At 50.1% G+C, this 22,813-nt stretch overlaps 1 protein-coding gene across 3 annotated transcripts in view; it reads right to left on the minus strand.

Moving 5' to 3' along the window:
• Positions 1–1,924: 1,924 nt before the first annotated feature.
• Positions 1,925–22,813, minus strand: part of NETO2 (neuropilin and tolloid like 2) — a 47,236-nt gene continuing 26,347 nt past the window's right edge. For 2 of the 3 annotated variants that reach the window (XM_066349041.1, XM_066349040.1), the window contains exons 7-9: positions 21,103–21,331; positions 5,960–6,073; positions 1,925–4,437 (exon numbers count right to left, since the gene is read on the minus strand). In XM_066349041.1, coding sequence (XP_066205138.1) covers positions 3,842–4,437; positions 5,960–6,073; positions 21,103–21,331 — 939 coding nt within the window. In that variant the 3' untranslated portion in view covers positions 1,925–3,841. The remainder of the gene's footprint in view (positions 4,438–5,959; positions 6,074–21,102; positions 21,332–22,813) is intronic. The other variant, XM_066349042.1, reaches the window with a different exon arrangement.

Here is a 22,813-nt window from a genome sequence, read left to right on the forward strand (position 1 = left end):
CCGAAACAAGGATGACCCCGGCTCATTAGACAACTGTTCAGAGAAGCAGACACTTAGGAGGCTTTTTAAAATGGCTATTAATTCTGTGAAACATGATAGACATGGACACAGAGCTGTTAGCAAGTCTGTTAACAGAGCCTTTTTTTTTTTTTTTGGATGGGAAATGTGGAAAATCCTTTGCTTTTTGTTAAACCTTTAGGTTGAAACATTCCCCCGTCCACAAAAGGTACCTTGGACTTTGTTCCCACCCACGTTGGATGTTGGGATCACTAGGTTTCCTGCCATGTGCGGGACGCAGTGTCACACAAGGAAGATCGTGGCGACCCCACGGCGGAGCTTACCTACTTACACGCTGCTTCTGAACCGAGTGTGCTCCTCCCGGACGCCGCCTCGCTTTACAGGTTAACCCTGCGTGCCGCCTTCTCTATGAATGGTGGAACTGCTCCCGTGAGATGGCTCAGTTGTCTTCCATTACTAAAATGTATGGCTTTTACTTTAGTAAACGAGCGGTCAGGTTTTCTCACTGACCTCCAAGATGCCTCTGTCCACAACAAGGAGCACCATGCTAGCAACAACGCCTAGCATTTATCTGTTCCGTTCCTCTTCCCTTCCTATCGTGGACTCACCGGGTGTTTGACGGACAAATAAGATCTCTAGAACAACAAAGGCATGCGACCCACGGTGGTCTCAGAGTGGCCTGGCTGCTGGTCATCTGGTTCCTCAGTTCTATCTCTGCCACAGACTGGTCAGAAACCAGCGTCTGCGGACCACGCTCACACGTGCCTTCACGGGGCTCGGATTTACCATGATGACCTCTCTCTGCCTTTTGCATCATTTCTGCATTCTGAAGAAATGTCATTCCAGATAAAGACCCCCTTTCTTTAGATTAACAGGAAACCAGCCTCTGCGGGCGTCTGGGTTTTCTGTGGTGAAAAAAGAAAACTTTTTCATGGGTTCTAGCAGCCAGGAAATTTAGAACCAAATCTGCCGCCTGGGCTTTACTCATGGCGTTGTGCTGTTTTCAATGCTAAATGTGTTCTTTAAAGACTGTCTCTAAGAGGCCTCTTCATGCCCTTTTAAAACAAAATGATAGAAATTGCAAAAATGAAGTTACAGTGATGACAGATAATGTAGTTCAGCAGACTATATTATTTTCTACTATAATTTAGATGTTAAAGATGGGTAACAGCTGTTTTTTTTTACAGTGGATATGATTTTACCTAGAAATATGCTAATTTCCTTTCATCATGGTGAAGAATGAGATCAGTTATTATTACATTAAATATTTACTATGTTCAAATGCTGGCCAGTAAGTTCCCTATTAAAAGGCCTATTCAACATAGCTATTAAAAGAATTTAGCTACCTAATCTGGCTCTGGTTCATTGGTTCACCGAACACTACATTCATTCGTCTTTTTACCTTCCCAAGTTGCATTTTTAAAACAAATTATGGCCCTGGCTTGTTTGCTCAGCAGTAGAGCGTTGGCCTGGTGTGTGGATGTCCTGGGTTTGATTCCCGGTCAGGGAACACAGGAGAAGCGCCCATCTGCTTCTCCACCCCTCCCCCTCTCACTTCTCTTTGTCTCTGTCTTCCCCTCCTGCAGCCAAGGCTTCATTGGAGGGAGTTGGCCCTGGGTGCTGAGGATGGTTCCATGGCTTCCACCTCAGGCGCTAGAAAGAGCAACCCAGCGACACCCCAGGTAGGCGGAGCATCGCCTCCTAGTGGGCTTGCCGGGTGGATCCTGGTCAGGGCCTGCGGGAGTCTGTCTCTGTCTCCCCTCCTCTCACTGAATAAAAAAGAAAGGTAGTAATACAAGACTCATTTTGAAGGAGTATTATATAGGTATCATTTAAGGTCACATTTCTCACTCCTTTGGGAAAACACACGTGATATTGAAAAGAATTGACAAAAGCCAGTGAAACATCAATTTCTCCTTTCATTGGGAATTTACTACAAAGAAAACAGACAGGAAATGAGATTGTGCCTTGTTTGAATGGCATGTCTGTATTAGTTATAATTCAATAAATGGATTCCTTCCACCTGCATTTAAGATCCAAAACCTCAGTGCCATAAACAGCATGATTGAAGAATCACGTGGGGATGTATATTTTAATGCAAGATTTGTGTGGTGATTAGAACAATAAATATCACACAGTGAAAAATTTTTATCATAAACGAAACACAGTAACAAATGGGAACGGAAAGCTTATGTACACATCACCAAGGTCTTTACAATAAGTTACCGCGGGATGTTCCCTCAGAGCATAACTGTAGACAAAGCTGCTGGCGTGAACATGAAAGGAAATGTCATGTAGGTCTTTAATCTTGATTTCAGAAAGTTTGCACAGTATCAAGTAATATCAAAAGTCTAAAAAAAACCACAATGTTTTTATATCATGTTTATAAATTATTGTTTCTATACCATAAAAAAACACAAACTAAACCATAAGGTCAAAAGTGCATTCTAAAAAAAAAAAAAAAGGTGGAAGTTATTATTCTTGGTAAGAACTAGAAAAATGTATCATCCCCAGAAAGAAGTGATCTAAAGGCTTTAACAGTTTCTCAGGAGTTTTCCTTTAAATCTCACACAACCTTGGCTACCGTACGCTATTGAGAAACGAATACAAAAGGAGCTAAATAATCTTTTCATAAAAATCATGGGAAACAGCTGGCCTGTGGTGGCGCAGTGGGTAGAGCATCGACCTGGAACGCTCAGGCCGCTGGTTCGAAACCCTGGGCTTGCCCGGTCAAGGCACAGACGACAAGCAATCAGCAAGCAGTGAACAACTGACGTGAAGCAACTATGAGTTGATACTTCTTGCCCCTCTCTCTGTAAAATCAATAAATAAAATCTTAATTAAAAAAAAAATAAGGGGAAACACACTGGGGGTGGTGAGAAACCCTGGAAATAAAATTACAGGTCTCTCCGAAATGAATGTTCCTTTGCTAACTGGAAGGGGTGGGCTGTCACTGAATGCGACCAAATTTGGGAAAACCTCAAAGGATTTCTAGAAGTTTTCCTCTTTTTCCAGCTTTTAGTCATAACTGGCAATGGTACGTACATGCCAGAATTATGAAATTTTGTGCTATAATATAACGAAGACAAAACTTGACTTCCAGATGATGACTCATAGCATCTGCCTCTTAGTAAAAAACAAAGACTTGGCATCCGGTAATGACGAGGCGACCGCGCAGAACTCAGTCAGGAAGAAAACAGGTGAGCACAACAGAACTCGGGGTCTGAGCTGGCCCTCGCCGTGGGGACTTGTTATATATTTTGACCAACTCTAGAACAAATGCCCACGTCGAAATCTGTGCGGTACTTTTAACCACGCGCGTTTATGGAAGAAACACAAAATAGTCCAAATGACTGGCTTACGCAACAAATTAAAGACCAAAAATAAATAAATAAAATAAAAAGGGATGTAAAGAAAAAACATCTCTCTACACTCACGGTGAGACCGCCGCACACTGACAGCGCCGTCCGTGGAGAGCGGAGGCCTGCCGCGGGACTGGCGGGCACCCCCCCACCCCCACCCAGAGGCCGTCTCACTGGTGCTTTGTTTATAGGACAACAAGCAACAGATGGTTATTATTATTTTTTCACCAAGCGGGAGTCGGTTCCTTGGTCCGTCCAGCATCTGTACGACCGCCCGAGATCACAGAAATGTCACCGTGACAGCAGGTGGTCGTCAGGAAACGAAAGTCTTCCTAGGTTCACGGGAGGACAGGGCTGGCCGCTCTGGACTGCGGACCGTGGGGGCTCTGGAGGCTGCACATGCATGTTCCAAGTGACAGGGGATGGAGGGACAGGGGGACGGGGGCACCCAGGGCAGGAGGCTAAAAATCGATGGAGATGGAGGCCTGGGCGGCATCTTCCCGGCCCCGGACGTAGATCTCGCAGGGAATCTCCTCCATCACTCTGTCCTCCAGCGCCTGGTCGGGGCACTCGTGCCCCTGTTTGAACGTGTAGCTGCTCTTCTTGAAGGTGCTATTGAACGTCTTCATGGGCTGCGGCTGCGCGAAATCGTTTCGGAAAGGGAGCTCCATGGAGCCGAGGTTGGTCCTGCCCGGCTTGCCGGCGGCGGCCGCGGCGGCGGCGGCCTGCGAGCCGCAGTGGTGGTCGTGGACGCAGCGGGAGGCCGACGAGGAGCGGCGCAGCTTCTGGTAGCCGTCCAGCTCCTCGGCCAGGTCGGCCAGGTCCGCCGACAGCTCCTTGTCCCGCAGCGAGAAGAGCTCGTAGTGCGGCGGGTCGAACACCTCCTGGAAGCCGGTCTTGTTGAACGCCGTCTTGCACGCCAGGACCTTCTTCCGGGGCTGTTTCACTTGCACCAGGATGGAGATGATGAGAAGGACCAGGACGACCCCGGACGTGATGCCGATGATGGTCCCGTGCGTCCTCGTGATCTGTTCAAAGAGTCCTGCCTTTTTCTTTTCTGCAGAAAGAGAAGGAAACGCGGGGGCTTTCAGAAGTCATCGGGGGGGGTCCCGGCGCCAACCGGGAGGGGACTTTCAGGCGAAGGACACCACCGGGTCACATACACCACAGGTAATACGATTTAAAATGAGGTTTTACAGCCAAAAGGAAAAAAACAATAATACCTAAAATAATCCTATTAGGATTTCTGGTTTAACTAAGCAATCATCCTAGAGCCAGGGAAAAACCGAAAACCCGTCGGTTCCTCGCTCAGTCGGCACAGGAACGGCACAATCTGCAAACTCGGTTAAGCGCGTGTGCGCAGAAGACGCAGAAACAGATGCTCTTGTCCTGGCGTGGTGAGCGCTCTGCCCCAGGGCAGCCAGGAGTCCCTTCCCCAGGGTCCCTCCGTGTGGCCACCTCACGGGACAACTAAGGTGACCAGACTACCCGACTCGGGTCTGCTGCCGTGGTTACTGTTTTTGAAGGAATGACCACCCGAAAATACTTCATGGTCAAGTCCTTAAGAGAGCTGTGTCAGGTTCCGCTCACTTTCCACAGTGAGACAGTTACTGAACCCTTGAAGAATACATAAAAGGTAGACAGACTAGTACTGAGACCGTGATCGGATACCCAGCTCGTGGACATGCGACTGTTAACACCAGCCGTCTTTTATGTCTTCCAGGAGACACACAGCAGAGAGCCGGCGTGCGGGGAATTTTAGGGACCGAGGGCAGGCCGTTCTTACAAGGAATGTGCTTTGTCTTGTCAGACTGAGTTGGTCGGTTGATGTATTTTTTTTTTATTTATAGTATTTTCATATCATTAAAAAAAATACTACTGGCCCTGGCCGGTTGGCTCAGCGGTAGAGCGTTGGCCTGGCGTGCGGGGGACCTGGGTTCGATTCCCAGCCAGGGCACATAGGAGAAGCGCCCATTTGCTTCTCCAACCCCCTCCTTCCTCTCTGTCTCTCTCTTCCCCTCCCGCAGCCAAGGCTCCATTGGAGCAAAGATGGCCCGGGCACTGGGGATGGCTCCTTGGCCTCTGCCCCAGGCGCTAGAGTGGCTCTGGTCACAGCAGAGCGACGCCCCAGAGGGGCAGAGCATCACCCCCTGGTGGGCAGAGCATCGCCCCTGGTGGGCGTGCCGGGTGGATCCCGGTTGGGCGCATGCGGGAGTCTGACTGTCTCTCCCCGTTTCCAGCTTCAGAAAAATACAAAAAAAAAAATACTACTACTCTTGGTCACTTTCTAAATAATTCTGAGTGTAAGATATATTTCCACCATACGAATGAGCAAGAACACAGAGGCAGGGATATTATGGTGCAGTTTTGCACAACTTAAGATTAAAAAACAAAACCCAGGTTGAGAGTAAGTATCTCTTTTGGTTTTGCCACACGCAGAGGTCTGGGACCCATTTCAAAGAACACTCGTGTCGCTCATGCCTCCGCTGCTGCCCCTGAGGCCTTGCTTTTGTGGAAGGCGGTGGCCATGCACCTTTGCAACAGGCTGGCCTTCGCCGGGGGCGGGGGGAGGGCCTCACCTTTGCAGTGGTTCTCGTCCCAGGGGTACGCACAGTTCTGAACACCGTTGCAGACTAAGGAGTTGTTGATGCACATGTTGCTGTGGCAGAAGAAGGTGCTGCCCGTGCAGGGAGCTGCGGGAAGAAAGAAACTTTGCTGCCGAGCACAGAAACTATATAGAAACTGTGAGCTCATCCCGACTTATTCTGCACTTAGGGTTATGGACGAATCCTGACTTATTCTGCACTGAGGGTTACAGATGAATCCTGACTTCTGCACTTAGCATTATGGATGAATTCTGACTTATTCTGCACTTGGGGTTACAAAGGAATCTTGATTTATTCTGCACTTAGGGTCACGGAGGAATCCTGACTTATTCTGCACTTAGGGTCACGGAGGAATCCTGACTTATTCTGCACTTAGGGTGATGGACAAGTCCTGACATCTTCTGCACTTAGGGTGATGGATGAATCTTGACATCTGCACTTTGGGTTATGGAAGAATCCTGACTTATTCTGCACTGAGGATTACGGATGAATCCTGACTTCTGCACTTAGCATTAAGAATGAATTCTGACTTGTTCTGCACTTGGGGTTACAGAGGAATCCTGACTTATTCTGCACTTGAGGTTACAAAGGAATGCCCCCGTTGCCTCAGAGGTCACCCCAAGGAAGGACCCTCTGAACGGTACACACAGGAAGACCAAGGCCGGTATTCTCGGATGAGGACACCGTCAACTTTTACTCACACTGGCTACCGAAGGGTCGCTGTCATGGCAATGATGATATGAATCTATTTCCCACGGTTCTTAGGGAACCAGTCAACAGCCTGGTCATTTTTTTTTAAACCGTCACCATGGGTGGGGGTGGGGGATAGGAAATGGTGCAGCCGCCACGGAAAACACGGCAGTTCCAGCAGTTCCTCAGGAACGCACACCTGTCCGCACACGATCCGGTGGTTCCACGGCCAGGTCTGAACCCAAAGACGACGTGACAGCAGGGACGCAAACAGGTACTGGTAACCCCATGTTCACAGCAGTGCCCCTCACAAGAGCCAAAGGTGGAACCAACCCAGTGTCCATCCATGGACGGACGGATAGACGGACGGACAGACAACCACAAGGCAGGACATACACACAACGGGATGTTATTCAGGAGTAAATCCTGAATGAAACTCTGACACACGCTACCACGTGGATGATCCTTGAAAACGTCACACTAGGGAAAAGAAGCCGAGACCCAAAAGGATCAATGCCGTACCCCCCCCCCATTTACACGAGGCACCTCGCGCGGTCACGGCCATTCATACGGGGCACCTCCCACAGTCACGGTCATTCAGACGGGGCACCTCAAGTAGTCACGGTCATTCACACGGGGCACCTCACACGGTCACGGCCATTCACACGGGGCACCTCACACGGTCACGGTCATTCACACGGGGCACCTCACACGGTCACGGTCATTCACACGGGGCACCTCACACGGTCACGGCCATTCACACGGGGCACCTCACACGGTCACGGTCATTCACACGGGGCACCTCGCGCGGTCACGGTCATTCACACGGGGCACCTCACACGGTCACGGTCATTCACACGGGGCACCTCACACGGTCACGGTCATTCACACGGGGCACCTCACACAGTCACGGTCATTCACACGGGGCACCTCGCGCGGTCACGGTCATTCACACGGGGCACCTCGCGCGGTCACGGTCATTCACACGGGGCACCTCGCGCGGTCACGGTCATTCACACGGGGCACCTCGCGCAGTCACGGTCATTCACACGGGGCACCTCACACGGTCACGGTCATTCACACGGGGCACCTCGCGCGGTCACGGCCATTCACACGGGGCACCTCGCGCGGTCACGGTCATTCACACGGGGCACCTCACACGGTCACGGTCATTCACACGGGGCACCTCACACGGTCACGGTCATTCACACGGGGCACCTCACACGGTCACGGTCATTCACACGGGGCACCTCGCGCGGTCACGGTCATTCACACGGGGCACCTCACACGGTCACGGTCATTCACACGGGGCACCTCACACGGTCACGGTCATTCACACGGGGCACCTCGCGCGGTCACGGTCATTCACACGGGGCACCTCACGCGGTCACGGTCATTCACACGGGGCACCTCACACGGTCACGGCCATTCACACGGGGCACCTCACACGGTCACGGCCATTCACACGGGGCACCTCGCACGGTCACGGCCATTCACACGGGGCACCTCACACGGTCACGGTCATTCACACGGGGCACCTCGCGCGGTCACGGTCATTCACACGGGGCACCTCACACGGTCACGGCCATTCACACGGGGCACCTCGCACGGTCACGGCCATTCACACGGGGCACCTCACACGGTCACGGCCATTCACACGGGGCACCTCGCACGGTCACGGCCATTCACACGGGGCACCTCACACAGTCACGGCCATTCACACGGGGCACCTCGCGCGGTCACGGTCATTCACACGGGGCACCTCGCGCAGTCACGGCCATTCACACGGGGCACCTCACAGTCACGGTCATTCACACGGGGCACCTCGCGCAGTCACGGCCATTCACACGGGGCACCTCGCGCGGTCACGGCCATTCACACGGGGCACCTCGCGCGGTCACGGTCATTCACACGGGGCACCTCGCACGGTCACGGCCATTCACACGGGGCACCTCGCGCGGTCACGGCCATTCACGCGGGGCACCTCACGCGGTCACGGTCATTCACACGGGGCACCTCACGCGGTCACGGCCATTCACACGGGGCACCTCGCGCGGTCACGGTCATTCACACGGGGCACCTCACGCGGTCACGGCCATTCACACGGGGCACCTCGCGCGGTCACGGTCATTCACACGGGGCACCTCGCACGGTCACGGCCATTCACACGGGGCACCTCGCGCGGTCACGGCCATTCACGCGGGGCACCTCACGCGGTCACGGTCATTCACACGGGGCACCTCACGCGGTCACGGCCATTCACACGGGGCACCTCGCGCGGTCACGGTCATTCACACGGGGCACCTCACGCGGTCACGGCCATTCACACGGGGCACCTCGCGCGGTCACGGTCATACAGAAAACAGCAGCGAGCGTATTGGGGGACGGGGTGCGAGGCGGATGGGGCGTTAGGGTTTATGGGGACAGAGATTCAGTTTAGGAAGATGCAAAAGATCTGAGGATGACGGCAGTGACAGCTGCACAACCGGGCGTGTCCACTTAAGGACTCAAGGCCAAGGACCTGAACACTTAAAATGGTAAACTGTATGCTACAGAGATCTTACCAGAAGCAAAAAAAAGTAAACAAAACACTACAGAATTTCAATTTTTTTTTTAAAGATGGATACATGGTTTACCTACCACACACTCTCCTACTGTGCATAAGCTGTTCTTTAAGTCTGAAACATCTGTTCCTTCCCTCCCTGGGGACCACCTACTTCTCTCCCAGGGACACCCCAAATGTGGTGGTCCTCCCTGCGAAGGGTCTCCTCAGGTCTCCTACACAGTGACACTCCGGCGTTTCTGTCACGCTCCATTCCACTCTATCTAGACTAGACCACCATGCAGCGTGCTTACTTCTGTTAGGGAATGCGAGAGACACATCACAGAGCAGCGTCCTGTATTCCAGTGTAAGACACGAAAAACCTACAAGTCAGGAGGTGAGACAGCTCATCTCCGCCAGCTGTGTAGAGGTGTGACGGGACCCCCCAAATCAACAAACCATTGGCTCCCAAGAATATTATCAAACAAAATGTATTTCCTGCCTAAAAAAATTCTACATTAAAAAAAATGTTTATTGATTTTAGCCACAGAGGAAGGGAGAGGGAGAGAGACAGGAGCATCAATGCATTTCTGTATGTGCCCTGACTGGGGATCGAATCAGTAACCTCTGTGATTCAGGGTGGTCTAACCCAGTGGTCGGCAAACTCATTAGTCAACAGAGCCAAATATCAACAGTACAACAATTGAAATTTGAGAGCCAAATTTTTTAAACTTAAACTATATAGGAAGGTATATTCCTTATCGAGGTAGCACCCACACATGGTATTTTGTGGAAGAGCCACACTCAAGGGGCCAAAAGAGCCACATGTGGCTCGTGAGCCGCAGTTTGCTGACCAGGGGTCTAACCAACTGAGCTATCTGGCCAGGGCAAAAATATTCTACATTTTTTTTATTCTCAGAAAAATCAATGTTCATCAAGGAAAAAGAACTGAATATTCTGTGGTGAGGCAGACGTGGACATCAGTGCACTAATAATTCACAGAAATGGCTTCTGTGTGTCAGCGGGCCACCCGGACACCGGACACCATTACACCATTCACTGTCTAGGTCTCAGCTTCCTTCCAAATGAGTGGGTTCAACTACGGGCCACCTCAGACTTCCAGTTCTCAAACCTGATGGGACTAATGAAATTACCCCCATCAGGTTGACACCTCTGTTCTCAATCCAAGTACAAAAAAAAGAGCCCATCAGTGGTTCTCAGCCACCAGTCCACCAAAGAGTTGATCACCATGATGTTGTGTGAAGATAACAGAATCTAGAATCATCGGGCCTATAATCATCCTGCAACATCAGGCTGGTTAACTCCTTTGTAGGCTGTCACTGCTCCGTGGCCTAGCCGGTGACAAACACCAGAATACATAACGAGTAAGTAATTTACTCAGAGACTGTCAACATCAGATCCTTTAAACCATAGGTAGTCAACCTGGTCCCTACTGCCCACTAGTGGTAGTCAACCTGGTCCCTACTGCCCACTAGTGGTAGTCAACCTGGTCCCTACCGTCCACTAGTGGTAGTCAACCTGGTCCCTACCGCCCACTAGTGGTAGTCAACCTGGTCCCTACTGCCCACTAGGGGGGCGTTCCAGCTTTCATGGTGGGAGGTAGCGGAGCAACCAAAGTATAAATAAAAAGATAGATTTAACTATAGTAGGTTGTTTTATAAAGATTTATTCTGCCAAACTTAGTGAAAATCCAACACAAAGTACTTGGTAAGTAATTATTATCATATGCTTTAACTTGCTGTAACTCTGCTTTATAAATTTTATAAAGTAAAGTGACTTCCCTACTTTATAAATCACCATTACTGTGGAACCGGTGGGTGGTTAGAAAATTTTATTACTGAGATACAAAAGTGGGCGGTAGGTATAAAAAGGTTGACTACCCCTGCTTTAAACTATTAAAATAAGTACTGCATGATTCTTAATAAACACTTGATGGTTTAGAAGCTCATCAATAAGGTTCTCATAAACCACTAGACTGATGACAGAAAGGCCAATGGAGATGCATGGTACAAAATTAGCAAGTGTATCCACTCAGTTGTGCTATATAATCATAAAACTACTATACGAGTGTGTGTACTTTAAAATGAAGTAAATGGCCTAGAGCCTGACCAGGCAGTGGCACAGTGGATAGAGCGTCGGACTGGGACATGGAGGACCCAGGTTCAAAACCCCGAGGCCGTCAGCTTGAATGTGGGTTGATCTGGCTTGACCACGGGCTCACCAGTTTGAGTGCAGGGTCACTGGCTTGAGCATGGGATCATAGACATGACCCCATGGTCAATGGCTTGAGCCCAAGGTCACTGGCTTGAGCAAGGGGTCACTCGGTCTGCTGCAGCCCCCCCACCCCCCGTCAAGGCCCATATGAGAAAGCAATCAATGAACAACTAAGGTGCTGTAACAAAGAATTGATGCTTCTCATCTCTCTTCCTTCTTGTCTATCTGTCCCTCTCTCTGCCTGTCAAAAAAATAAAAATAAAAATAAAAGAAGGCCTAGCATGCAGTCATTTTTGAATTCCTCATTTCTAAAAACTGGAGTTTTCTATTTTCTTTTTTTGTTGGTTTCTGGGTCGTAGCATGATTCTGTTACATACTGTGTCACATTGCAGGCTGAATTCTAATTTTACCTACTTCACCCAGTTCACAAACGGAGACACAGAAAAAGAAGCCAGTGAGGTTATACATAGCACTGTGCCTTCTAGGCATTCTGATTTTCTGAGTCAAACTATCATTAGCTCTTAAAGTTTATCCACAACACATTTATGAGGCTGCATTTTGATGGCTCTTATAGCTTCAAAAGTGGCAGAGAGAGAGAGGGAGAGGGAGAGAGAAGGAGAGATGGGTTCCTGCTCAGCGTTTCTCACTGACTGAGCAGCGAGTGGGAAAATACCCAGTCTTTATTAGGGAGTTTGTGACAACGCTCTCACATTAATCAACTCCATCAGAGAGGGTCAGTGACAAGGTCACCGAGTTCTGTTTTGTAGAACTGCCACGGTTTATTTGTAATCGCAAACATATTAAGCTCTGTGGACTTTTGGTAAACAGGCAGAGCCGTTTATCAAAATGATCAGTTACCAACAGGGATACTAAGGACACACTTCCATTCAAAAGTACACAGAGGGACAGAGAGCAGCCAGGGTCAGGCCAGTTATGGGCGGCTCTTCCCTCACAGCCCGCCCGGGGACTTTCTCCTTGCCCCTTCCGTCACTGCCGGGTGGCGGCCCACCGGGAGAGAAGAGGGGGTTAGGATTCCAGCCCCACTGCCAATGATGAGATGTGGCAGCGATGTTCCGCCCTCAACCAAGCCCGCAGGGGGCCTGCGGGCAGCGTGTCACGAGAAATGACATTATGGATGTATCCTAACAAAAATATCTTCTGCTGCTTTCGCAGGTCTAGTCCTGGAAATTACTTTCCTCAAACCACACCCTTTCTTAAGGAAATGAGCTGTGCATTAGTATTCAGCGCTTGGGCAGAAGTCGATCATATCCTGACAGCTGTTCTATTTCAGTCGCTTCAGCTAAGTGACATTATTTTAGTCCCGGCTGCAACCCACAACGCAGAGATGCGAAGCAGGTCTCTCTCGTGCAGAACCAGTCCGAGTACACAGAAGTCTCCGGAACCACTCACCGGCTTGCATTTGTGGGGCTGGACCCGTGCCAATCACACATCGTTAACAGCTCAGAGAAGGACAAAGAGGGGGAGTTTAACAACCTGAATTCACGAGCCCCATGTAAGATGCACTGTCTGAAGCTCTCCGATGTGTTTGTCAAGCGGTAACTTTCAAACCGGAACTTGTAGTTTACAAAATTTGAAGAATACTTTGCGGCCACACCTTTTCTTGGGGGTGATGATCCACCCCCCACCCCCCACCCCCGTTCTTGGGTAATAAAGCGAATTCAGAGTGTGGAGCTAAGTGCACAGCGGCCTTCGGCAGAGTCTCATCGTTGCGATCAGTCAGTGTCAAGACACCACTTGAAGAGGCTTTCTGCCTGTTTATGTATGAGATTTGTACTCACGGAGGAATCATGAGCGTCTAGAGAGGAAATACCAACTACAAACACATCAGAGAAGAGTTTTTCATGTACGATGTGGGCCAGTGCTGTGCCAAATAAATATAAGGAAGGCTCAGGGAAGGCAGGGAGGCTGAGGGAAGGCAGGGAGGCTGAGGGAAGGCAGGGAGGCTGAGGGAGGGCAGGGAGGCTGAGGGAAGGCAGGGAGGCTGAGGGAAGGCAGGGAGGCTGAGGGAAGGCAGGGAGGCTGAGGGAAGGCAGGGAGGCTGAGGGAAGGCAGGAAGCTGCAGGAGGACGGTCTGGAGCTGGCAGAGGTGGGTCCACGGGGTTTAAGGAAAGGAGCCGACACAGTATCGTAAAAGTGCTGCCAGGTGAGGCAGCCAGTGACCCCGACGGTCCAGCTAAGACGGTGATGAAGGCGGCTGCACTCACAGAGATCTCCAGGGTAGACGAGGCAGCCTCCTGTTGGAAGAAGATGCTGTCTAGGACTTTCAAAGCGTCAACACTTAATAGGAAGAATTTGATCCCAGCCCTCATGATGACTCTGAGGGTGCGGGCCTCGGTGGAGGAAGGAACTGCAGACGTGGTGGACACAGCGGGAGAAGCAGGACAGGCGGTGGAGCCCCAGGACTGGCTGACCTGCTGCCGTCTCAGTGCAGAACCAGAACGGATGAGGAGTCACGTCTGGTGGACGAGCAGAGAGGGTGGTTTCTTTCCTTTGTTTTGTTTCTTTGAGAGGAAGGGGAAGAGAGGGGGAGAGGGAGGGACGAGAGAGAGAAGCAGATGGTCGCTTCTCATGTGTACCCTGACCGGGGATTGAACCCAGGACTCTCGTATGCCGGGCCAACGCTCTAATCCACTGAGCTAACCAGCCAGGGTGAATGTAACTTTTTTTTTTTTTTTTTTTTTTTTACAGAGACAGAGAGTGAGTCAGAGAGAGGGATAGATAGGGACAGACAGGAACGGAGAGAGATGAGAAGCATCAATCATCAGTTTTTCGTTGCAACACCTTAGATGTTCCTTGATTGCTTTTTCATATGTGCCTTGACCGCAGGCCTTCAGCAGACCAAGTAACCCCTTGCTCGAGCCAGCGACCTTGGGTCCAAGCTGGTGAGCTTTTGCTCAAACCAGTTGAGCCTACGCTCAAGCTGGTGACCTCGGGGTCTTGAACCTAGGTCCTCCACATCCCAGTCCGACGATCTATCCACTGTGCCACCACCTGGTCAGGCTGAATGTAACTTTTATATCAACTAGAAAAAAAAAAATTGCAACTCTCTTCATTGAGATACTCACTTTATTGTGGTGGTCGGGATCCGAACCGGCCGTGTCAATGTGGTGCTGCCTATAAAACATCGTGAATGAGAGAGTTTACATCCTGTGTTGCGTGCTAAGTCTTTGACAGCTGGGAAATATTTTCCTAACCCTACACCTTTCAGTCCGGAACAAGCGCTCAGCAGCTGTGTGGCCGATGGCCACTGCCCGGACAGTGCAGGTGTAGATGCCGGGGACAAAGAAGCTGGAAAAAAGTTAAGAAGGCTAAAAGGCGTTCTTGTTAACTATAGTCCTTCTTTTAAAAACATTTTTAATTTATTATGCTGACGTGGTTTTGAGCGTTCCACTCAGTAGAACACCCTCTACCCACCACATCGTGCGCTAGATTTCTGTATCAAGCACTGATCTGTAGGTTTTTTAAATAATGAAATGGACTTCGTAGGGCTTTTTATTTTTATTTTGCAAACTTGGTTCTCTCAAAGGCAAATACCACCCCCTCCGAGCTCCTGGCAACCCCCTCTGCCTGAGGACTTACTCCGTCCAAAATAACTCAACACTCTCTCCCTCAGACTGTCTGTTCGGTTTTTATTTTCCAAGTCAGACCCAAAATTGTAGGTGTCACCCTGTGACCGCTGGTTCTTGACGGGTCCCGGGTCTTCCGACTCTGTCCCCACAGTCTCCTCCGGTCCTCACCCTCCCTGTTGGGGGCTCAGACCTCTCTGCTTCCCACCCGGACGACGCAGGCGGCCGCCTAACGGGCCCCCATGCTCTGATTACGTCAATTCGCGGCACGGAAAGCTTCAAAACGCCCCGGTGCCTGTAACATCAAGTCTATATTTAGCCTTTAATTTAAAGGCCTTTAGATCCGAGCTTTAATCTGCCTTTCCAGGCTCATTTCTCTCTGTTCTTTCTTCCACTATCTGCGGCCCAAATGAGCTCTGGTCCATGCCTTTGTTCACTCCGTTGCCTCCGCTTGGAATAAAAGCCCCAACGATCACTTTCTACCTTCTGAAATCTACTTACTCTCAAGGGCCACCTGGCCTGGAACAGCTGCTGCTGCTGTTAGACGTAACTTGGCGGCTGAACAAGAAAGCACTGTTTTTTTCTGCCCAAAATGGCCCTCGCCTTAGTCAATCCTGTATCTGCCTCATTTGCATAGATGTCACCTCGCCTAAGTGACTCGAAGACCCTTTAGGACAGGGACTCTTCCGTCCAGTTTTGCGTCCTCACAGCGGACACAGCATCTCATCCGGTAAATAAATGCCCGGGAGGCAGGTCAGAAGGCTGGGTGCTATGCCAACTTCCTGACCCAGCCGACCGCCTGGCAGTTCTTACATCAAGCCCCTCAAAATTACAGACAGAGGAGTTCAGCTGCAATAGAGCCTGCGCAGGGTCACACACAATCACGATTGTAACAGCGAATCCTCGGAATAAGAACACAGTCTCTTGAAATGATAAGGAACGGGGAAACTATGAATTCCTAACTTTCTCAAGAAAAAATACCTGATGTCCTACTGTGATACCTTTACGTTTACAAACTGTGATTTTGCCAAAGTCACGTAGCTTGCTGAATCTCAACAATGTGGTTTCTTTTTTTTTCCCTGCAGAAATAGAAAATCTTAAAATTCTAAAATTCATGGAAACTCCAGGGACTCTACACAGCCAAAACAACCTTGGAGAAGAACGAAGTTGCCCGGCCTGTGGTGGCGCAGTGGGCAGAGTGTTGACCCGGAACGCCGAGGTCGCCGGTTCAAAACCCCAGGCTTGCCTGGTCGAGGCGCATCCGACCAAGCAAGCAGTGAACCACTGAAGCGGTTCATTGAAACTTCTTGCTCCCTCACCGCCCCTCTGTAAAACCAATAAATAAAATCTTAAAAAAAAAAAAAGAAAAAGGAAAAGAAAAAGAAAAAGAAGAACAAAGATGGTGGCTTCACTCTTCCTAGTTTTAATACTTTACGAAGCTCCTGCAATGAAACCAGCTGGCAGCGGTCTTCCGACGGGCACAGAGGCCACCTGGCACAGAGGCCACCCGGCACAGAGGCCACCCAAATAGAAGAGGAAGTCCCGAAGTAAACCCTCACACACACGGCCGACTGATGTTGGACACGGTGTCAGGACCATTCAATGGGAAAAGACCATGGCCCTACCCTGGATGTCCTCAGGCACAGGAATGAGGCTGGGCCCCTACCCAACGCCGCATACAAAAATCCACTCAAAACAGATCAAAGACATAAATGTAAGAGCTAAAACTATAAAACTCTCAGGAGAAAACGGAGAAGAAACACTCCCTGACACTGTCTTTGGCAATGATTTCTTTTTTCTTCAAAAAAAAATTTTTTTAATTTATTGATTTTAGAGAGGAAGGGAGAGAGACAGAAACATCAATCCGTTTCTGTATGTGCCCCGCGTGACCCAGGACTGAACTCACAACCTTCGCACACGGGGGTGGTGCTCTAACCAATTGAGCTATCCAGTCAGGGCAGCAACGATTTCTTAAGTGTGACACCCCCAAACAGGAAAATAATAAATTGGACTACACCAAAATAAGAAAAAAAATTTTTTTCTTTTTATCTCAAAGGACGCTACTAAGACAGTGAAAAGATAATCCACAGAATGAGAAAAAATATTTGCTAATCACATGTCTGATAAAAGATTAGTACCCAAAATAAATAAAGAACTCCCACCACTTAACAAACCTCCCCCCCCCACCCCCCGTAACAACCAAATTCAAAAGGAGAAAAAGACTAAGCGGATTATTTCTCCAAAAAAAGGGGATACAAACTTTCTCAAAAGCACATGGAAAGATGCACAATCAAAACCACAATCAAAACAAATAAACCAACAACATGCTTTATACCTATCAGGATGGCTCATGTAGCAAAATGGAGAAGGGTTGGCGAGGGTGAAGACCAGCCCCCCTGCACTGCTGGTGGGTAGTAGGTGGTGCAGCCACCGTGACCACAGTGGCTCCTCAAAAATGTTCACGCAGAACTGTCACGTGAGCCAGCAACTCCAGGTCCGGCTCTACGCGCCAAGGACCTGAACACAGAGATCCGGACAGGTGCTCACATGCTTCCGGGCACAGAAGCTTTGTTCACAACAGCCAAAGACTGGAAACAACTCAAGTGTCTACCAACAGGCAAGACGATAAGCAGAATGTGGTATTATCCGTACCACGGAACATTTCTCATCCTGAAAAGGGACTGACATCCTTGAAAACATTATGCCGCGTAAAGTCAAGTCAGACACAAAAGGACAAATACACGCGGTACCCAGCCCAGGGACGTTCATAGCGACAGAATGTCAAATAGAGGTTACCTAGGGTGCGGGAGGGGAAGGGGGAATTATTATTTAATGGGTGTGGCGTTTTAGTGGTGACACAGTGGACAGAGCATTGGCCTGGGACGCTGAGGACCCAGGTTCGGGAGCCTGAGGTCACTGGCTTGAGCGTGGGATCACAGACATGACCCCATGGTCGCTGGCTTGAGCCCCAGGCCACTGGTTCAGCTAGAGCCCCCTGGTCCAGGCACATATGAGAAAGCAATCAATGAACAACTAAGGCGCCACAACAAAGAACTGATGCTTCTCATGTCTCTCCTTTCCTGTCTGTCTGTCCCTATCTGTCCCTCTCTCTATATATAAAAAGACACACTCCTTTTGGAATGGTGGCAACACCTAACTAAACTACACATGACTCACCTTTTAAGTCACAAACCCCCTTCTAGGAATCAGTCCTCAGGATGCACCTCCAAGAAAACACACACACACACAAACACACACGCACACACACACACGCACACGCAAACACACACACACACACACTCACACACACAGCATTTTCACTGGGACGCCGCTTGTAACTGCAAAACCCAGGAACTGGCCCTCTGCCCACAAGCAGGAGATGGGCTGAGGAGGTGGGCACACGTGGCACCTACTGTGCAGCTGCAGAAAGAAGGGCGATCTGTAGGCAGGAATACGGGGGGGGGGGGATGGGGGGGGTCCAGGATACACTGTTAAGTGACAGAAGTGAACAGTGTAACATGCTTCCCATCGTGTAAGAAAACGGGGGATATAAGAAGATACACACGTTGTCAGCCCATCTGTGCAAGGAGAGACAGGAGAAAACACGTGAACTAGCATGAGTGGAAGCTGCAGTGTGTGGGGGGCGGAGCATGCAGGACGGGGGAGGGGCCGGAGAGGGGAGGTGAGAGAGATGCGGTGAGGGTATCCTCTCGTATAGCTCTCTCTGGGGACAGAGGTAATATTCTGGGTTCTCCTAAAATAAAAACAAATTAATGTAACCATGATGCGGGGAGGGGGGCGGAGGAGACATAAAACAAAATATATCAACAGTCACCAATGAACCGAAATGTATTACAAATGAATTACATAACCACAAGGAAAGGGGAGAGGAAAAATAATTCCAGAAACTGGAAAAGCATTTTTTGACAGTAAGGCTAAGACAAAAAGACCCGTATAACAATAATGGCTCTGTTAGGACACTCTGTGGGTTAGTGGCTCTGCGATTCCTTTCTCCGGGACTGAACCGTGAATACGCTGTGAGTAATTACGACACTTGATCTCAGCGGAGAGGCCGAGCAGCCGTACACGGCGGGTAATTAGGGCCAGGTCCCTCACTGTGAGACCCGGACGGGCCAGGTGGGCAGAAGGCCAGCTGAGCCTGGCAGACCACATGTTAACAGGAAGGCAGGAAAAGAAGAAAAAACAACAGGCATGTTGAAAGGATACAGGAGGCCGCTTGAAGGGGTCCCAGTGGCCAAAGCTGGGACATTGAGTAACAAAATAATGTATTACAGAATAATACAATTTATATATAAAGTATGTTAATAAGTACAAGTTATAGTTAAAATGATTATATGTAAGTATATAAGTTAATGTTATACAAACATGTTTTTATTTTTATAACTATACTTATATATTTATATAATCATATAAATATATGTTATATAAGTACATGATATATATATATATATGAATATGCAACATACGTGAATTATATATAAAGTAAATACATACAACAATATATTAATATATATAAATATATACAAATATATTAATGGGATAAAATAAGTAGCCAGGAGTTCATGCTGGTATAAATAACTGAATAAATAAACGAGGGAATAAGAACAGTTCTTTCTCACTGAAGAATCATAGTTAAGAAGTGTGGAAGGATGGACACAGAAACCCACCCTCAGGTGGGCACTACAGCAAGGATGACTCCAGGCAGAATCCACGAAAGGCTGCTAAGATTACCAGGGAGGGATATCGGCAGTCTCACAGAGACTTTATCACTCAGGGAGAGAACAGTTCGTGACTTTCTGGCGGAGAAGCCGGCAGACAGCCCAGTAAGGCGGCGATGGAAGGCAAGGTGTCACACGTCCGTACATGTGCCTCGCTGGCGTGTGGAACTGAGAAAGGTACCCGAGTTTCTGTGGTGCTCTTGAGTGTGTGTGTGTGACAGAGACAGAGACAGAGAGAGGGACAGACAGGCAGGAAGGGAGAGAGATGAGAAGCATCAATTCTTCGTTGCGGCACCTTAGTTGTTCATTGATTGCTTTCTCATACATGCCTTGACCAGGGGGCTACAGCAGAGCAAGTGACCCCCTGTTCAAGCTGGTGACCTTGGACTTAAGCCAACGACCATGAGGCCACATCTATGATCCAACGCTCAAGCCAGCAACCCTGTGCCCAAGCTAGTGAGCCTGCGCTCAAGCCGGTGAGCTCGGGGCTTCGAACCTGGGTCCTCTGTGTCCTAGTCCGATGCTCTATCCACTGCACCACCGCCTGGTAAAGCTGTGTGGTGCTCTTGACGGAAATGCGTGAACTCAATTACATCCACAAGATGGTATCAGACAAACCGAAACTGAAGGACACAATAACCAGGCAATTTTCTTCAAATGCGAGCGGGTCATGGAAGATGGAGGAAACGTCACAAGTGGGAGAGAGCAGAGACATCACAACGAAACGCGACGTGGGGCCCTGGTGCAGAAAGGAACATGCCTGGGCAACTCGTGACGACCGAGTGAGGTCTACTCGGTGGTTAGTAATATCACCGGTAACACCTGCTATGGTTTCTGCAAGATGTTAACATGCGGGGAATGTGGCAGAAGGGCTGATGGAAACTCCCCTAATTTCACAGCTTCCCAAAAGCTGACCTTACTTAAAAATAAAAAAGTTAAAAACAAACAAAGAAAACACAGCCAATCTAAATCTTTGCTGAGCACAGTTTGCTAGATTTGTCATATTTTTATCAAGCTGCATTGCTAGCACTGATTGTGAATTTTAGGTTTGAAAACCTTAAGAGAAGTCTCCACTCTCTCTCTGCTGCCCCCTACCACGTTTAACAGCCCGACAATGCGGCGGTGTAGCAATTTACGCATTCACGAGACGAGACGCTTTCCCCCACCACGACCGGTTCCCGGAGAGGAGGGACTAACTGAGACTCAGTTACCTCCACCTCCGGCGACGGTGCAGTCTCCCCCCAAAGCGGGACGCTCCTGAAGCCCCGTGACCGAGTGGGACGTCCGGAGACTGTCTCCCCGCCAGGGCCGCCAATCACTCACGCTCCACGAAGGACGTGAAGAGCATCCGGAACCGGCTGAGCCGGCTGCCCTCGTCCGCCCACATCCGGATCACGCCGACGCCCGTCTTCAGCATGACGTCGTTGGCCACCGTGCTGCAGAACTTGGCCTTGAGGTTCTCGATGGAGCTGCTTCCGTCGTAGACCGCCACGAAGTTCCTCTTACACTCGTTGGAGTGCTCCATCTGGTAATCGAGGAACCTCAAATAAATCTGTGACATCAAGACGACAACAACAACAAAGAAAAAGAACACTGCTTTTAAAAAGATACATGGACTTGAATTCTTCCAGCTCCGTTACCCGCGTCCACGTCCACGTCCACAACCAAGCGGCAGAGTTACAACAGCTGGCGGGAAAACGGGGTTCAAGAGGCTGATGCCGGCCGAGTTCAAGAACCCGGGCGAATGGCCCGTTTCTCCAGTGAATACAGGAACCAAGCTTTAAGGAACTCAAAGTCTGTGTTTTGTGTCTATAAAAAGAAGAGACTTGGCCCTGGCCGGTTGGCTCAGCGGTAGAGCATAGGCCTGGCGTGCGGGGGACCCGGGTTCGATTCCCGGCCAGGGCACATAGGAGAAGCGCCCATTTGCTTCTCCATCCCCGCCCCCTCCTTCCTCTCTGTCTCTCTCTTCCCCTCCCGCAGCCAAGGCTCCATTGGAGCAAAGATGGCCCGAGCCCTGGGGATGGCTCCTTGGCCTCTGCACCAGGTGCTAGAGTGGCTCTGGTCGCGGCAGAGCGACGCCCCGGAGGGGCAGAGCATCGCCCCCTGGTGGGCAGAACGTCGCCCCTGGTGGGCGTGCCAGATGGATCCCGGTCGGGCGCATGCGGGAGTCTGTCTGACTCTCTCCCCGTTTCCAGCTTCAGAAAAAATCCAAAAAAAAAAGAAGAAGAGACTTTGTGCTCTATGAGGCACAAGTGTCATACGTGTGGTCCTGATAAAAGCACCCTCGCGGTCATGGACAGATGAGGGAAAACAAGAGTCACCCTGCTACGCCCACCGCCACCTCCGTCGTCCCCAGCGTACATTCTGGGTCTACGTCTCGATCGCTGTCCTGTTTCCTGGTAGGAGTTCTCGTTGGTTATTTCTGACGTGCACCTGCTCGTTTTCCTTCCTGTCTTTCTGGTTCCTTCTTGTAGGAGGATACGGAGGGGGGTCTAGTCCACTTGTGGTGTGTCATGCCTGCTCTCACCCTCGAGGGGCTGTACCACTTAGGGGTGCCCTGATTTTGCCCGTGAGCCCACGCTGCATGGGGCTTCGTCTCGGGCAACCTGGCAGCCTCCACGGTCACACTCGGTCTGTACTTGTGTCAGGAGCTTGAAGCTTTGATGTGCCCGGCACCCTTTTGTGAACCTGGGGCTAAGTGGTTCCTGGGTTGAGCACGGAATGTAAGTTCACATCTCAAACTGTGGACAGAGACAGGTTTCTAGGTATAAAGGTTTATGGGAGACCCCCGTCTCCCCCTAACTTGGTCCTGAGACCAAGTCCAGAAAGGTAAGTTCCTTTGTTACCAACCTGTGCTAGCGGAAGGATTTTCCTCACCTACCAGGGGGGTGGCAATCACCCCCTTTGTGTGGGTTTCTAGATGGATGTGAGGGATGTCACGAAGGTCACAAGAGTCCCAGGCCTTCTTGTTTCTGTGTCCGTGTGGCTCTCGACCTCACACTCCTGCCTGGCTGGTTCCACTGCAGGTCATCAG

Source organism: Saccopteryx leptura, chromosome 9, assembly GCF_036850995.1.
Source record: "Saccopteryx leptura isolate mSacLep1 chromosome 9, mSacLep1_pri_phased_curated, whole genome shotgun sequence".
Classification (NCBI taxonomy): Eukaryota; Metazoa; Chordata; class Mammalia; order Chiroptera; family Emballonuridae; genus Saccopteryx; species Saccopteryx leptura.